Raw genomic sequence first — 15,983 nt, 5'->3', positions numbered from 1 at the left:
AGAAAAACGAGAACACTCGCATAAAACATGCATATGGTCTCCGGTGTGTTCCAGGCCTCACACGCCTCACTGGCTGCAGTTCCTATCAAATTGGAGTACACATTTTTGAACGCTACTCCCAGCCAGAGACGACGAAGAAGGGTTGCGTCAAACTCCGGGAGGTTTAACGGAACGGGTCGCTGAAGGTGCCTGTCAAAGGCACCAAGACGTGCTTTCGTGAATCCTACGACAGTGGTTCTCAAATGGGGCTCCGCGGACCCCAGGGGGTCCGCGATAGCATTTCAGGGGTCCACGAAGCTTCCCGCCAAACGTTTCACCCGCCATTTTTCTCTCGATTTTGCCAGCATTTGCTTGCAAAGCAAAAAGGTGGATCCGCCGGATTAAATGTACATTTAGCTTCTCCGCTTGGCACATATTTTAACATCTGCATTTTGTCCAACACGCCAGCTGTGAAAGACAAAGAAACGAAACCCACACAAGGCAGCATATAGGTGTCTAGAAGACTTACAGACTCAAGTACAAATTGTTTGACATTATGGCACAGATCAACATACGCTCCATCGCGGGGTCCCCCATCACTATCGCAAGCCCAAAAGGGGTCCCCGGGGCAGTCATGGCTGAGAACCACTGCCCTACGACATAAGAAAAAGTTTTCATAGGTGCACCACTGCACCCGTGGCGCGCAAAAATCTAAGAAGAGACCGTGCTGGGGCCCCCATATCCCGCGCTCGAGATTTTTGGGTCTTCCAGGATGAAGCCGTGTGCTTAGGAAGTATTGTGTTTCCGAAGAGGAGCAGAATCAACAACGTCAAGTCAGCGCTTGTCGCGTGTGCCCGTACTTTTGACATGCCGTAGAGTTACAAGATGTTTCAACGTATTAGGCAAGTTTTCCAACTCACCATGCTTATTCAGGGCACGCTTTCGTCCATGCGTCTCCAAAAACACGTCCACACACTCGCAGATTACCGGCATGTGGACACCAGCAATACCCGGCCCCCACCTGCTCCTATATCTAAAACCGAAGGTACCCTCTTAAACGACTCCAGACAAACCATTAGGCCCACAACACTCAACGCAATGCCATATTCCACATCCTCTACCCCGCCTCTTGTAAATACTGCCCCCGCCCTCAAAACCCTATACCACCTGGTATGGTAGGGTCAACTAGCCCACTTCACGCCTTCTACTCCTACCCACAAAAAAGCAGTGGCCGGCAAAGCTTCGAAACTATATTTTCGACCTCTCTTTGCACCGTAGCCTGGTGGAGAAGGCCCAGGTGGCCAAAGTGGACCCAGCTGGTATTCTGGTCGAGGAAACCGCTCTCCCGGTGGGTGCCCAGACATTAAAACCGAAGGCTCACCTGAATAAAGTTCATTCCTCCGACCACACATATCTGCTGCCCACGACCGCACCTTGTTCTCCCTGATGAGGAATTAAGCCTGGTTGGTTTCGAAATTTGTCTTGTCTTTATTGAACACAATGGTTGGAGTTTTTTATTGTCATCTTTACGTAAATCGCCTCCGTTGTGAGCTTCTCCACCTTTATCACAGGCTGCCTTTCCCTTGCGGTAATTCCCCCGCAGCTTTAGGCACCAAAGCTCCTCCTTGATGACGAGGCGTGCCTGCCGCAGTGGAGGGCTGCGGTTTAATTCTGACCTTCTGCATCACTTCAGCGTGCGTTCAAATGTCGTCATACCGGCGTTTCAACTTTTAGCCTTCATAAAAAAAAAAGGCCGCCGTGGCCTGAAATCGAACAGACACACCCTCGTGCTATGTGCAACGCCCAAGCCCCTAAGTCACCGCGGCGGGTATTCTATCCACGTGTTATCCTTAAGCAACCTTTAGAGCGAATTAATAGGAAGAAACGAAGGCACTCAGTCTGTTCAGTTGTTTTATTATCAGTGTTTTTTTTTGTTTCCACAATTTATATTTTCTACATTTATACTACCCACATCTCCTTGATACAGTTGGAGGGTGATTGATGTCAATTAGTAGACAGTGATGACCCGGACCCAAGGGCTGTCGGATGGGCCAGCGCACCTCGCTTTGTCTGCGACATTGTCCTGTTCGATCACCTGGATCACGTGCTCAGGATGGTTCGTGATAATCCCGTCGACTCCAAGTCTGCCGAAGAAAGAGTAAGAAAGAGCTCAGAATACTTTAGTGTGTTTGGCATGTTGAAGTTATTTTTTCGGAAGGCTATAAAGGACGCTACGCGTCTATCTTTAAAAATGGACGCGTAGATGTAAGTCTCCACTGACGGGTGCATAGAAGAAAATTTCCAGTAGCCGCAATTTTCTTATAAGTTTAAGGAACTGGGGAAACGGCAAGAGACTTTGCTACGGTCAGAACGTGCATTAAGTTTGGTAATTAAAAATAATGGGAGCAGAGGCGGTGACGCACAAAAAAATTTACCGCACTTGTCTAATGGCCTAGCGTCACTGTTGCGGCCAGCACAGATTGGCTGATGCCGGCAAACATGCACAAAATACGAGGGTACCAAACAAACGATTTAAGCGAACTGTGGTTCGATAAAACTGGCAGGTCTTACTTTTAATTTTAGTAGCGGCAGAGAAGCGAACAACAATTCGATATGAGATCTTCCTCGACATCAACGATGATCTGCAACAACGAACGTGGCTCAATGGGATTGTGGCGCACAATTGTAACACCATGGTGGCACCACCGAAAATGCTACAACTCCGGCCTCCTGCTTAAAAGTTGGTGTGAGCCGTCCGGCGTCGTGTGCTGTTTGTAAGACTTTTGTGGGCCATTCGTTTGCCCCGGCAGAGCAGTGTCCGCGCAACGAATTAGCTGATTTTTCCGCCTTACTGTTTTGAATGGCGTTCGGATTATTATGTTAATCAAGAGGACAAAGACAGACTCTGGGGAGACTCAACTTACCCAACGTATCAATGTATTTATTGCGATTGCCGGAATAAAATAACAGTTATGATAGAGTATTAACAGGATGAAGTGGCCTTAGTTCCTACGAATCAGGTATGAGTCAGAAACAAAAACTGGGGTCGAAGAGGAGCAGAGTGCCATCGTCTATCAATCACTTCCAGAATTCTTACTCTACGTTGGCTCTGTTCAGCAATTGACCTAACAGGCGACCATTCTAATGCACAATATTAAAATCATGTGGCTGTCCTTGGACGGCCAAAGTACGGCCATTTTAGATCGAAGTGGGCTCACTTGATCATTCTTTCGATGGTAAGTGGCGTGTCGATATTCCAGGCGTAGGCCTTGTCAACGTAGCCGCATTCGGGGTTCTTGCCGTCCCGGCCAGCGACAATCTCCGGTAGCCGAAAGTCACCCCCGAGATCCGCAAAGCAGTTCGAGTCGCCGTCTCCTTGCCACCTCTGACCATAGATGCCGAGGTCAGAGAAAGCTTCGTGGATTGCAGCAGGCGATTCGAAAGCCCCGAAGTCAAATCCTGTACGCGCGCGAGAAAGATTGGGGAGTTTAAGGCAGATGTAAAATGCTACTTTCTCAATTGGGGGTTTCGTGAGATATACATTTAAATTTCGAAATGTCGAGTACTAATATGCAAACAATACATTGCTCCGCAGGCCCGGCCCGGGCAAACCTCAATAAGTTTAGCTTCTCCATGGTTATGGCCAGCATTCTTGCAATAGAATGACCACATTTAAGAATTTTGAAAGTAATAAACCGGAAAAAAATGTGTTAGGTTTAGGCACGGGCGCATGGCCTATTATTTAAACTGGCCAACTCACCGACTCGTTCCTTCCAAGATTCCGACCTTGGTAGAGAGTTGATGCTGTCCAAAACTCCTCTCAAGAGAGCCCGGTCCTCAACACTGTTCACGTAAAGTAGCACGTTTAGGGCGTCATCGATCGCGACTGCAAAAAATAGAAGAAAAGAAAACGATAATAACGTAAAGCATACACTAGCTGGAAGCAGTTCACGTAAAGAGCAACGAATACATAACCATACTAATGTGGGATAATGAATAATTATCATCGTTGTGTTTGATTTATTAACCTGTTCTTCTAACACGGCTCGTTACGATTGGAAAAAAGGGCGAGTTTTAAAAAAGTCGCCGTGCCAGAAACTGCTTACTGAGAAATTAAGAAATAGTTTCTGGAATGGTTCCTCACTGCATAAGTGCCGAAGGGAAGGATGAATTCCTGATGCCCGTGTAACTGTAATGGTGCATGCGTTTTCGCAGGCGCACCACAAATAGAGGAAGAATATATTGCGCTCAAATTTTCAAAATGGTAACTAGTGACGCGCCGAGAAAGCTTTGGAGGACATTTTCTGAATAGGCGTCTAATCCGTCGCCGTGCACTTTCTATGGCCCTTATACGCTATATTTACTCTGGTAACGGCCCTCCCGTCAGGCAACAGTGAATGTATAATTTTTGCAAATCTTATCTCGTCCCAGCTAAAAGTGCTTGGCTCACCATCTTTCCAAAGATGCAGAATCAACTTGGTGGCGAGGTCTAAGCCGGCGTCGTATTTGTACTCGTGAAGTATATCCTCCGTTCTCAAGTCCAGAAGCAGGAACGACACCTTGTCCTTGTACTTAGCTTGTTCTTTTAAAGATAAAATAAAAGAAAACAAACAAAAAATGCATGAACTTACAATGCAAGAGTAAGAGTAGCTTAAAAACCCAAACTAATTTCAACACAATTACGAAACCTATGCATCTTGAGGATGTTCTTGAGTCTTCACGCTTGCGGCACATTCAGCACGTGGTTTGCCACAGCAATGAACCAGGGTCGTTCGCAAGGCTTGGGTGATTGTGTTGGCTGACGGCTTGCTTGCACGTATAATGTTCAAATAGAGTGTGAATGCGAGAACGAGGTCACCATGAATTGTCAAAGTAGCGACACTCCTGCGCTCATGAGTGGAAATGAGGGAAACTGGAGGTGTGAACACGCAGACCATGAAAAGGCTTTTCCATGAGTGTAGTTTCAGTTACTACGTAACACAAGTTTATCGTAGCAAGCAGTAAGCAGTTGATTACGTTATGCTTTCAACCAACTTCTCAAACAGAAAAGTGAGGATAGTATGGGTGCTTGCACATTCCTCCATGGAGACCAGCGAATGTGCTTACCAAAAGGCCCGAGAACTTGCCGATCAGGCCTCGGAAAATGTGCAGAAGTCAATGCCGCTTGAAACGTACCAATAAATAACGCAACATTGCATGCCTAATCGACGGACTTTCCCACTGCCTTCCCTAAACCTGGCGAGGTATCAAGAAATAACAATGAGAATTTCCCGCATCCAATTAGGCTACACCGGATACACCCCACCCAATATCCAGCGGAATGCAAATACTGCTAACAGCCAGGTGTACCCAGACATTCTGTCATAGAATGCAAGAAAAACCTGCACCTACTACCCCTTCCCCGCACCACCAACCCTCAAGAGCAGTGGGAGACTGCAGTCCAGCCCCTGCCTCTCGGACCAGCTCTTCTCTTCACGGGAGGAGCCGATGCAAAGACGGCTCATGTATTCCTGTGAAGAGGTGTCCGCTCCTACAAGAACATCATCAATGCTCTCAACAAACATGTTTCTGTCGCTTTCTCTCTCTCCCTGTTACACGAGTGTATGATAGCAAGCAGTAGATTCAAAGAGTAAGAAAATAAAGTTCCCTGTAGGATTAAAATGTAATAGCCCGATGTGCCAGGACCTCTGAAGCTTGCCCCATTCGGTATGCACCGGAAACACTGAATGCTATTTAAGTTGTTCCCCTGTCCATTCACCTGTCCACTAACTCGGTGCTAGGAAAGGCTACTCAAGACCTGACCTCGCGAAATTAGAAGCGCACACGCTTTCACCCCTGCCAATAATAGAGTTTTCTGCGTTTGTGCACGTACGGGTCGTCTTCGTTTACCACTGGGTGGTCTGCAACAAGTTAGGGACCGGCTGTGGTACCTACCTCCACTGGTGATGCTCCGCATGTAATCCAAGTATTCCGTGAACTCAGTCTCCTGTAAGCAGTCCCGGAAACAGTCGCATAACAAGCCGTGGTGGCAGCGTGTCGCCGTTCCATGTTGGGTAAAGCGGACGTCCGTTTGGAGGGCGTTCGCGCCCTTTTCAAGAAAACTGTTCACTTCGGGCAGCGAGTTCGCCATGTGGCCGATGATAAAAATAGGTCGCTGCTTTGAGGCCACGGTCTGTAGAAGCAGAAGGAAGCGTGTTAACCTACACGTTTCCACCCAGTCGACAACACTACATTAATCTCCGTAGAAACTGTACTTCTACCTTGTGATGATTCATCCTACGTAACAACATGGCGCCCATAAAAAAAACAACTGAAACTCCGAATAGCAGACGCTTGAAACTCTGCTACCGGTTGAGTCTTGTTATACATTCGCTTACCACTTCCAGTTAGGGCATAATTGCAGAAAAAAAGACAATAGCATCCATAAAAAAGTGCAATCAAATACACTGAAGAATTTGCAAACGGATGTATATCGAAAGATTTAGATCGGCAGCTTTACCAGTCCAAATGCCAGTTCAGAAAACGCCTCGTTCGGTAAATCTGACATTTAAACCCAGCTAAGGTTAAACGTAGAGGCAGCGAGTGCCTCGGCGGGTACGCAGTGAAAACGCACAGCGGCTCAAGGGCATTTCTTTTTTCACGGCGCTGCCTGAGGCGCTGGTTGAATCTACGTTCACTGCGTGCTTGTGCCGAGAGCGCCCACGCCGCCCAGCTTCCTATGTATCGTGTGTGGTTCAATTGTAGGTGCCATAGTTACTGCTACAAAGGTGGCACTCTGCTAAACAAAAGTCTGGTGTCTGCTTGAACCAAGACATGCAATAAAGTTAAACTTCTGCAAACCAATGGTCGTATTCATTCCCAGAGCCAGAAAAACCACGCTGCCGCTCGACAAACTGATTGACTGTGGTTAATGACGGCAATTCTGGTGTCTGCCTGAAGCAAGACATGCAATAAAGCTAATCCTCTGCAAACCAATAGTTGTATTCTTTCGCAAAGCCAGAAAAACCGCGCTATCGCTCGACAAAAAGATTAACTGCGTTCATTGACGGCAATTTTTACGGTGCAAATAAGTTGCCCTGCTTTAAAAAATCGTCAATGTGCGGTAAATAAGTAGGGTGGTACGATGTTCTGCGTCGTGTCTTTTTTTCGCGACAGTTTAAAAGTCTACCCACAAGGAGCAAATATTCAGAAGGATTTACGCCTCGTTGCAAGCAGTGTTCAGTTACTTCTTCGTTACCTCGCGAAACCACGTATCTGCGCCTGGAAGCAGAATCAACCAGGACAAAGCAATCTTCCATTTTTAAATTCGGTTCGAGTTCCTTAACCGTTACCGCTCTTTAACCATTTATTCCGACAGAAGCTTACTCCATAGCTTTTATAGTTTTTCTTTTTTGCGTAGCGGGTGCTTTTTTTATAATTGCCTAGTAGTAGACCGCATATGGCTGGTTGATCAGGTTATATATGAAACTTGCGGGTTCTCCCAGACGGCAGGGGTGTAAAGTCTCCCAAGTAATCCTATTTAGATACAAACAAAGCGCAGACTGAGTAATAATTTACATCCACTAAACGTCCGTTCAATGTCAAGTTTGGATATTAACTATCCATCTTTTTTATATAAAAATAACAAATTTATGACGTAAATCACAGTTCGAGTATATTCATAAATTTCCAGGAATTCCGAGAAAGTCCGCTCATAGAAAAGAAGAAACCTGCGCATGATAGAAATTTGCTTTAGAGTAGCCCTTTGAAATCAGCTCAGCGGCCCGAGTGGCATTTTATCGCTGAGCGTAAAAGCAATCAGCAGTAAGCAAGCTAGCGATATCAAGCTTTGCAATGTTGTCTTTTTCTTTTTCTTATGCTTTGTGTTTTTTCTTTAATTATAGGTTGTCCTTTTGCCTTTATGTTCGCAGAAGAAGCAAATACCTATTCCTGTTCCGGCAATTCACCCCACATGGGCTTATGTAAATGTTTCATTTACCTCAGACAGAGTCGCGTGAACTGGCTTGTTAAAAGCAATATGCTGTTATGTAGTTAAATTCACAACGTGTCCTTCTTTTTTTGTGCCCATTGCACGGGATGAGGTTCGACATTCAACGTTTCTACATACATCCACGCGCACGGGAAAAATGATTAAGAATCCAAAAAAAAAAAAAATCAAATCTGGTACCTTTGTACCACTGTCTAACTTTCCATAGACATCTTCACAATTTTAGGAGATACACGATGTCTATGCTAATATCTTTCTAAGAGACCGAATATATTTTTAGTCATTCAAGACGTGCCTGTTAGAGCATAATCAGCAATTAATGTTTTCATCTCTTAGTTGATAAAGCTAAATTTTATTTTACAAAATTTATATTTCTTATCCTATGTGCAGCACCAAAATAAAAAGAAGCCTAGGCCACTTGCAAGCAATATATGACGACCTGTAGAAAACAGACCCCATTTCGGTGCAGTGACACACTGCACAGAAGACCAAAAAGAGTACCTCGTGCTGTTTTAGAAACAAGAGTGGCATTTTTTAAGGAAACAAGCGTTTAACACAGCGCAGTTTTTAATTCATGACATAGAGATCCAAACAGAGCGGTAGTGAAGGTATACAAGTCGGCCAACTCCCAGAATTTAAAAAAAGCATTTATGCTTAACTTTTAGGCATCGAACTAAGGATGTTGAAGTAGGCATTTATGGAAGTCCTGAAATATTCGCGTTTCTTACCTTTTTACCGCTGTCCAACTTGTCGAGGCCTTCCAGTGTACATTTTGCGTTGCCGGCAGATGAAAGAAAAACTTCCTTCGGTTGCTTGAATTGTGCCTCCTATAAAATAATCAGCAGTAGATTTCTTTGTAGTATAAACAATACAAGTTATTTTTTATCGATTTTCTATGCGTTACCCTAGGATCGAACGCGGTGTAGACCACCTAGCAGCCATTTTACATAACCAATAGCAACATGCAACAACCATTGGGGCATGCTCTTTAATGGCTGCATCCCCGGTCATCAAGGTGTTGGTTCGGGTGGTAAACCGACAAGACCGGAAAGAGGCCCCTGTGATGCTCTCGAAGTAACACTTGTATTTAAGGACGTAACCCAATACAAAACCACGGACTTTACAAGCAATGAGAAAATATTATAAACAAAAAATTATCGCAAATTCGTTATTGGGATTGAAAATTCTCAAGAATAGTGCGTAGTTACAACAAAAAACAATTTACTCAAACCCCGAATTTCATAATTAGCCAGGCTGTCATAATCCTGCTTAGCTCCAACGCTACATTGAACCAGTGCCAGGATGGGTCTTCTATGATAAATTGCCGACTTGATTATAGGCACAGCCCAGATGTAGCAACTACCTTCAGACTAATAATTTTGAAATTTCAAATTACGCGACTGCAAGTGAATTGCGCGAACGTCGCTATCAATATGTAGTAGTGCCGCTTTTCATTTATGTTATAGCTTTGTTAAACTATGCTAACCTAAATAGTATGAATGAAAAAATACTGGATACAAAGCTACAACATCAGGTATCTTCGGCTCCCTATGTGCTCTCCGGCCAACGAAGCACATGTAAAAAACAAAGGCTACATTAACGCTGGCACTTAACAGGGAACGCTTCTTAACATTATTCTCACTCAAAGGGACGCTGCTGCTACGAGCTTGGCGTACAGCCTGCAGGTCATGCCGCGAGTGCGATGTACCCGTATGCATGATTTTATTTTTGCATGAATGCATGGATGTTTTGTAAAGGGCATTGAAAAACACTTTGAATATTGAGATTACGACGGATACCAATAGAACATGCACTGTTCGCCCTTAATTTACTGCTTGAAAATTAGAAAAATTACATCGGCAGAATTCATGAATGGCACTCGTTTTCAATTGACGCAGTCTTGACCATGAAAAAAGTAGTTCCAGTAGTGCGTCCGTGTGCGTGTGCGTGTGTGTCGGGCTGCATACGCTCACGATACCGGTTATGACACGTTAGAGGAACTTGTGATATAAAGCCATAAACCAAAAATGCATGACGTTAAATGCCGGGCTAGTAATAAATGCTTCCCGGAAAAATTAGGCCAGTTTGATAATGTGGACTTAGACCGCGACGCAAATATTATGCTGATTAGGTTAACCACAGTGAACAATGCTAAAGAGTGTGGCATAAAGAGTAGCAGTTGCGCCATTGACCCCGAAGCACCAGGGCGTTAGCTGCACGGCTTCACACTCTTGCGCGCTAAGCGTTCCTATTCTTACTTTTTATGTCACGTGAGCCTTGTCGGATGCGCTGCTCTTTCCTATAACGTAAGTTCCCGCTCTGTGTTGCGGGCAATTACCTTGCACCTTGCTGTTGCAGTGATGCTGTTTTTTCGCGTCAAACTCGCTATATACTTGAAAGTGAAATAACGCTGATAGGCTCTGCTGCAAATTGGCTCAAGGTTTCGATGATATGAGCCGCGGCACAGTGCTGGCAGCCAGTAAACGCGCATTCATAGGCAAACGTGTGAGAAGACAACAGAAAACCACATAATGAAAAAAATGTTTAGCGAGTATAATAGCAAGAACATGGTCCGCAGTAAAAGTTATTAGAAGATCTGATGCAGACACCCTCTAGTTGCACGAGCAAGCCTCATTTAGTTCATATGCGTCGTTCAGACGGTTCAGGTGAATCCTGATCATTCTCTCTAACTTGCGTACACCGGACTCTGCATACATTCTTGCTCAGAAAGCATTGCTCAAAACACCTGTGCGAACATATGGTAGCGGTACGCTGTGCCGTGTTTAACACTTTGCTAGGCTGCAGAGTACTCGCCAGAATTTTTATGTCGGACCTATCAGTGCTTGGGAACAAATGCATTATGTGATTGACTGAGTGCTTGATTGAAATTGTTACTCACTTAAAAAAAATAAGTGAAATAGTGATCTTACAAAGCGTTGTCCAATGCGCATGTACAGCGATGTGGCACTCTGCGGGAGTATAGCACTGTGCTAAGCTTGCGAGCACACGCGGATGCTAAACTGTACACGCGCGTATTTCTTGTCGTGCGTCCAAGTAGTGCTCTGTCTCTCAAAATGCCGCGTCTGTACATGTTAGTACTGGCCTGGCGCACATGCAGATTTAGATCACCTGAAAAGTTATTGTCCTTGCCGTCTTCAGTGAATGATTCCTAATGATATGTGTCGTGAGAGCTTTCCCTGATGGTGTAGTAGAAACGGTTTCTAATTTGGGGCGTATGTGTGTCCGGGTGCATTAAAAAAATTCAAACCCTTTCGCTGAATGACGATGATGGGTAAAACCCGAAGCTTTCTTGCGTACGAAAATCAAATGACGAAGTGCCAAGTTCAAAGCCGCTGCAGTTAAAGTCAAAGCGTCAACGATCAAAGTGCACACCACTTGAAAGTCAAAATCCAAGTCTCAACAATCAAAGTACGAACTGCGTTTGAGTCAAATTACAAACTCAGACGACAGCAAACGAATCCTGAGAACCGCTCCCCCCTCCCCCATGCAACCTCGTTGTTCAAGGTGAAGTGTTGAAATTCGCTTTAGAATCCAAACTGCTTCGACCGTGTCCGAATGGCGCATCTTATAGACACTGGCTTCATAACGCGACGGACCGAGGTTCTATTCTGACGACGGGAAACGTTTTTTTCTTATAATAAAAAATCATCATCATCATCACAATGTGTGTCCCTCATGGTGTAAAGTTGGCTTTGCTACAGCTGGTTTAGGGAACGACTTTGCCATCAGCAAGAACAATGAAAGCTTCGCATTATCACTTAAGCCAAGAATAATTAGTTTGTTCCTCCTCTCGGACGTTAATATCAGAAACCGTGGATAGAACACCAATACCTATAACTTGTAAGTGAAAGCTGGCGGCATAAAGGGTTATGATTTATGCTCTTTAAGTGAGAGGTCACGGGTTGGATTCATGTAATTTTCGACTGGCGCCATTATTTCGCTTTTTAGGCCTGTTCTCGCCGGCGAAAGCAACGAACAGATGTCGACAGAATTACCACCATTACGAAGTACTTACAGCTGCCGCTTGTTACAGTTACAGCTGCCGCAATGTAACCTACCAGCAGACAGTTTCGACCACCATTTACAGGACTGCCCAATATCAAGCAAACACAGAGAATAACTTCTTAATATCCATACAAATTATCTCGCAAGAAGGAAACCGGAGCTAACAAAACATACAAAAACATTGAAAATTTTAGAAGAAATGACAATAATAATTAACGCTAATATTCAACAATACTATCCCCTCAGATATTTTGTCACAATTTCACACACACGCAGAAACAAAGCCAGCGGCAAATAACGCGATAACAACTTTTAGATCTTTTGTATTTATCTGCACTCTGTAGGGAGTCATTTTCTGCGTAATTATCTTGTGTAATTACCTTTTTAATTTTTTTTTTAAATCCAAACATCCGTTTTCAATGTATGTAATTTACCCGTTATACCTCGGTGGAACGGGAACGTTTTAAGTTCATGAGCCCGTTTAATAAAGAAGCTGCCGCTTTGCAAGGACGAAATAGGCTGACAATTATTCCTTTAGGGCAGCAAAAAAGGGCCATACAGTGTGAAAGAAACCTAATAGTTGATGATCAGCGCAACAAAAACAAAACGTAATCCTAAACTTAATCTTAAATATAACTCGATCTGTGAGTCATCTGTTCCGCTCACAACGGCTTACAGGAATAAATATTTTTCAACGTCTTCACAGTTCAATTTAATTGTCCTGTTTTAAAAGTTCTCAGTAGAGATTTTTTTGTTATCAAAATAGTTTTTAGACTATTTAAAGATGTTCGAGACTTTACATAAGGTACCAGCGGGCGTGGGTGATGCATTTCACTAGTTATAAAATGATTACCTCTAAAGAATCAAATAAATGCGAACCCTAGTTGCGCATTGAGTAATTATTCGATTAAACAATATGTATTGGGTAGACGTACATAGAAATGTGCGAAAGTGAAAGATTCCTTAGAAATGAGAGAAGAAAATGTTGGGAACCTTGTCAGATTGATACACAGGGACAGACTATTAATGACTGATTTGGCACAAGGATATTTTTTACATGGGGAAAGATGGACGATCTTCAAAGTACTGTACATGGTTCGCACGAAAAACGGCACGCATCACCTCGTTCCTACTGTTTAATTTGCACTTTTTTGTTTGCTTCCCTCCCGCTTTATTAATGACCACCAACAGCACTGAAATAATCATTGCGACAATAGCACGGCTATTTTACACGTGAGCATTTACAAGTGCAGCGCCAACATTTAACAGGTTTATCCATTATTATAATTTATCCATTATAATTTTACGCATCCTCTGCTATCTATGGTATTTCTAAAGCTACGACGAAAAATTATACTTAACAGCTACAAGAACAGTACCGCAACTTTACATTAAAATGCTTTTCGTGAAAATGGAAATGTGATTGCGTTTAAAATTCATAGGCATGTTAAAAATCAGATTTACCAGTCTTTTGCGAATTGCTAGCTGCTCAACATAGTCACTGGGGATGCTTCTTGCTTGTCATAAAACTACAATTAGCAATGAGTGAGCTGGCTAATGTAAGTTTGCCCGTGTTCTCTGTGTGTTATATTATCTGTGTTTAGAATTTAGTTTTGTACCAGGTCATGTCTTTGCGTATGTGCTCGTAAGAGAAATATGTGCATTCTATAGCAATCGGAATGCAAGCCTTATGGGCACACGTATATGTTCACTTAACACGAAAAATATACCTCATGATTCTCGACGCGATTTCTTCTCTCTTAGAAAGCTGAAATTTGTCTTGCACGGACTGGGGTATAAAACTTGTACGCTAGGATTTGAACTGACAACTTCGTTCACAGCAATATTCAATTATGAGTGCCGTAAGTAAGTTGGAACACCATACCTTTGTAGCGATATTGTACTTCGCGTGGACGTTTTTAGTAGTCTTAGGAGCGACCCATTGGGGTACTAATATCCATTCTAAATGTCCGCTGCTTAAATCATGTAGCTCATTCACTTCCTTGAGTAGATGTGCCTCCTGTAACAATCAACAACGAATGGTTCTTTTGTTACCTAAAGAACTCAAATTGCAGTTCACCAAGGTATAAATCATTATTACATATGCGACGTAAAAGCATAAAGACGATTGGGTAACAATGAATTATTTACGCCAGCTGTAGAATATAGCAACCATTGCTGTGCAGTCTTCGAGTATACAAAAGCCATAATAAAGGCGGTTTATTCCTGTACAGCAAAAAGCAGACAAAAAAGGACCCCAGAGCTACTGTTGAAACCACACTAACATTTGGCGAAGAAACACCACTCGAAAGAAAACAGCGTTGTGGATATACAACATAAGAGTCGAAACAAAGTGGTAATAAATGTGGATAATTTAGAACTAACATTTTTGACAACTGGTGCTTCAACAAACCCTATGCTCTGCAAATGTCTGAAAGAATATACGATTTTCCCGGTTGCAGATATCATTTTGACGAAAACATGAAATTTCGCCTGTGTTAGGATGGGAATTTCAGGATGAAAATCACGTGCAGTTATGAATGTTTATTTAGGCGTGCGGTAATTTATTCTGGCTATTCATTTGCGTAGTCGTTTTACCCTTGTCGCGAACGCGACAGAGAGGCAAGCCGAGACACGTCTGAACGCTATGCCGTGCACCCAGAAACTGGGGCCCCGTTCTACTCCACGCTCGTGGCGTTTGTGGCTGCTTGCGCACCGGCGCCGCTAGGCCCGCACTCATTGGTTGTCACTCAGCCCCAGCGCCATCGCCACTGGAGCGACGCCACACCCTAATTGCGAGTGAATCGCACTGGCCTTACAATCACTGTATTTTACTTCTACTTGTGCTGAGTTTACATCCTTACTGGCGCTTAAATCAGCTGTACTAATCACAGCCACCGGAATAAAATGTACCAGATACACAGCAAAACTTGGTATGCCTAGTGTAAGACAGAATATTTTCGTCTTCAGAACTTCATTGACACGGCTGCTCATACTTCTATTACTCAAAAGGGCAATAGCTAAAATGAGTTTGATAAATTGAGCCAGTTTAACTTCAAACCCAGTTTGGCGGAATGTTTTGGATAAAACCGAGTTCTAGTTACGCCAAAAAAGGCCTTTCTGGCCCTGATACGTCTACATCAGATGGATATCCAAGATACATGGTTTTCATTTCATTTATTTCATTTATTTGCTCCTTAAAGGCCCGAAGGCATTACATAAGGGGGGGCTTGCGCCAAGGTATAAGAATACATACACCGAAAATAACAACAACAAAAACAAGACTACAATAAAAAGCAACATTACTTAGGAATAGCGAAACTATTGTAAACATAATTACTCGAGTGAGAGAGAGAGAGAGAAAAAAAAAGAGAGAACGTGACAACAGAATTTTCACAATCGATTCGGCAGGGGTATCACGTGAAGGCTGAAAGGATCGCCGTTTCAAGTTTTTTGCGAAATAATTTTCGGTTAGGGCATGAAGCTATGTCATTGGGTAGGGAATTCCAAATTGCTATTGCGTGAGGAAAGAAAGAACTATTCATTGATAATGTACGGCACTTGATTCTAGAGATTGGTGACTGTGGTTAAGACGGGCAGAAGCTCTTGTTGGGGGCGTCAATAAAGCATGTCGTGATTGTGACGGGAAATAGAAGGTGTGTAGAAGGCACAAACGAGCGATAACGCGGCGTGTAGCGAGGGTGGGGAGGTTGATGGACTGTTTGAGTGACGTCACACTGACTGTGTGGGACTACTGCGATGTTATAAAACGGGTGGCACGGTTTTGTATCGATTTCAAATCGTGAGAAAGATATGATTGCGAGGGGTTCCAAATTGATGATGCATATTCTAGCCTTGGTCGAACGAACGTTAGATATGCAAGTTTTTTAACATCGGCGGATGCGGTTTTAAGGTTGCGACGGAGGTAGCCAAGTGTGCGTGAAGCGTCTGAGCAGATGGATTCGATATGGGACACCCATGACAACGATGA

At 43.6% G+C, this 15,983-nt stretch overlaps 1 protein-coding gene across 1 annotated transcript in view; it reads right to left on the bottom strand.

Annotated features, from left to right (window-relative positions):
* Nucleotides 1–1,876: 1,876 nt before the first annotated feature.
* The window catches only part of LOC144144568 (dermonecrotic toxin SpeSicTox-betaIB2a-like), a 29,320-nt gene continuing 15,213 nt past the window's right edge, over nt 1,877–15,983 (bottom strand). Inside the window, exons 5-11 of the mRNA XM_077676077.1 lie at nt 13,878–14,012; nt 8,695–8,793; nt 5,914–6,151; nt 4,430–4,561; nt 3,740–3,865; nt 3,198–3,438; nt 1,877–2,123 (exon numbers count right to left, since the gene is read on the bottom strand). Of these exons, the coding sequence (XP_077532203.1) occupies nt 1,988–2,123; nt 3,198–3,438; nt 3,740–3,865; nt 4,430–4,561; nt 5,914–6,151; nt 8,695–8,793; nt 13,878–14,012 (1,107 nt within the window). The 3' untranslated portion in view covers nt 1,877–1,987. The remainder of the gene's footprint in view (nt 2,124–3,197; nt 3,439–3,739; nt 3,866–4,429; nt 4,562–5,913; nt 6,152–8,694; nt 8,794–13,877; nt 14,013–15,983) is intronic.

Source organism: Haemaphysalis longicornis, unplaced genomic scaffold (assembly GCF_048455015.1).
Source record: "Haemaphysalis longicornis isolate Haplotype H1 unplaced genomic scaffold, Haemaphysalis longicornis Haplotype H1 scaffold_7, whole genome shotgun sequence".
Lineage (NCBI taxonomy): Eukaryota > Metazoa > Arthropoda > Arachnida > Ixodida > Ixodidae > Haemaphysalis > Haemaphysalis longicornis.
Note: the sequence above shows the minus strand (reverse complement) of the source record. Positions and strands in the feature narration are given on the sequence as shown.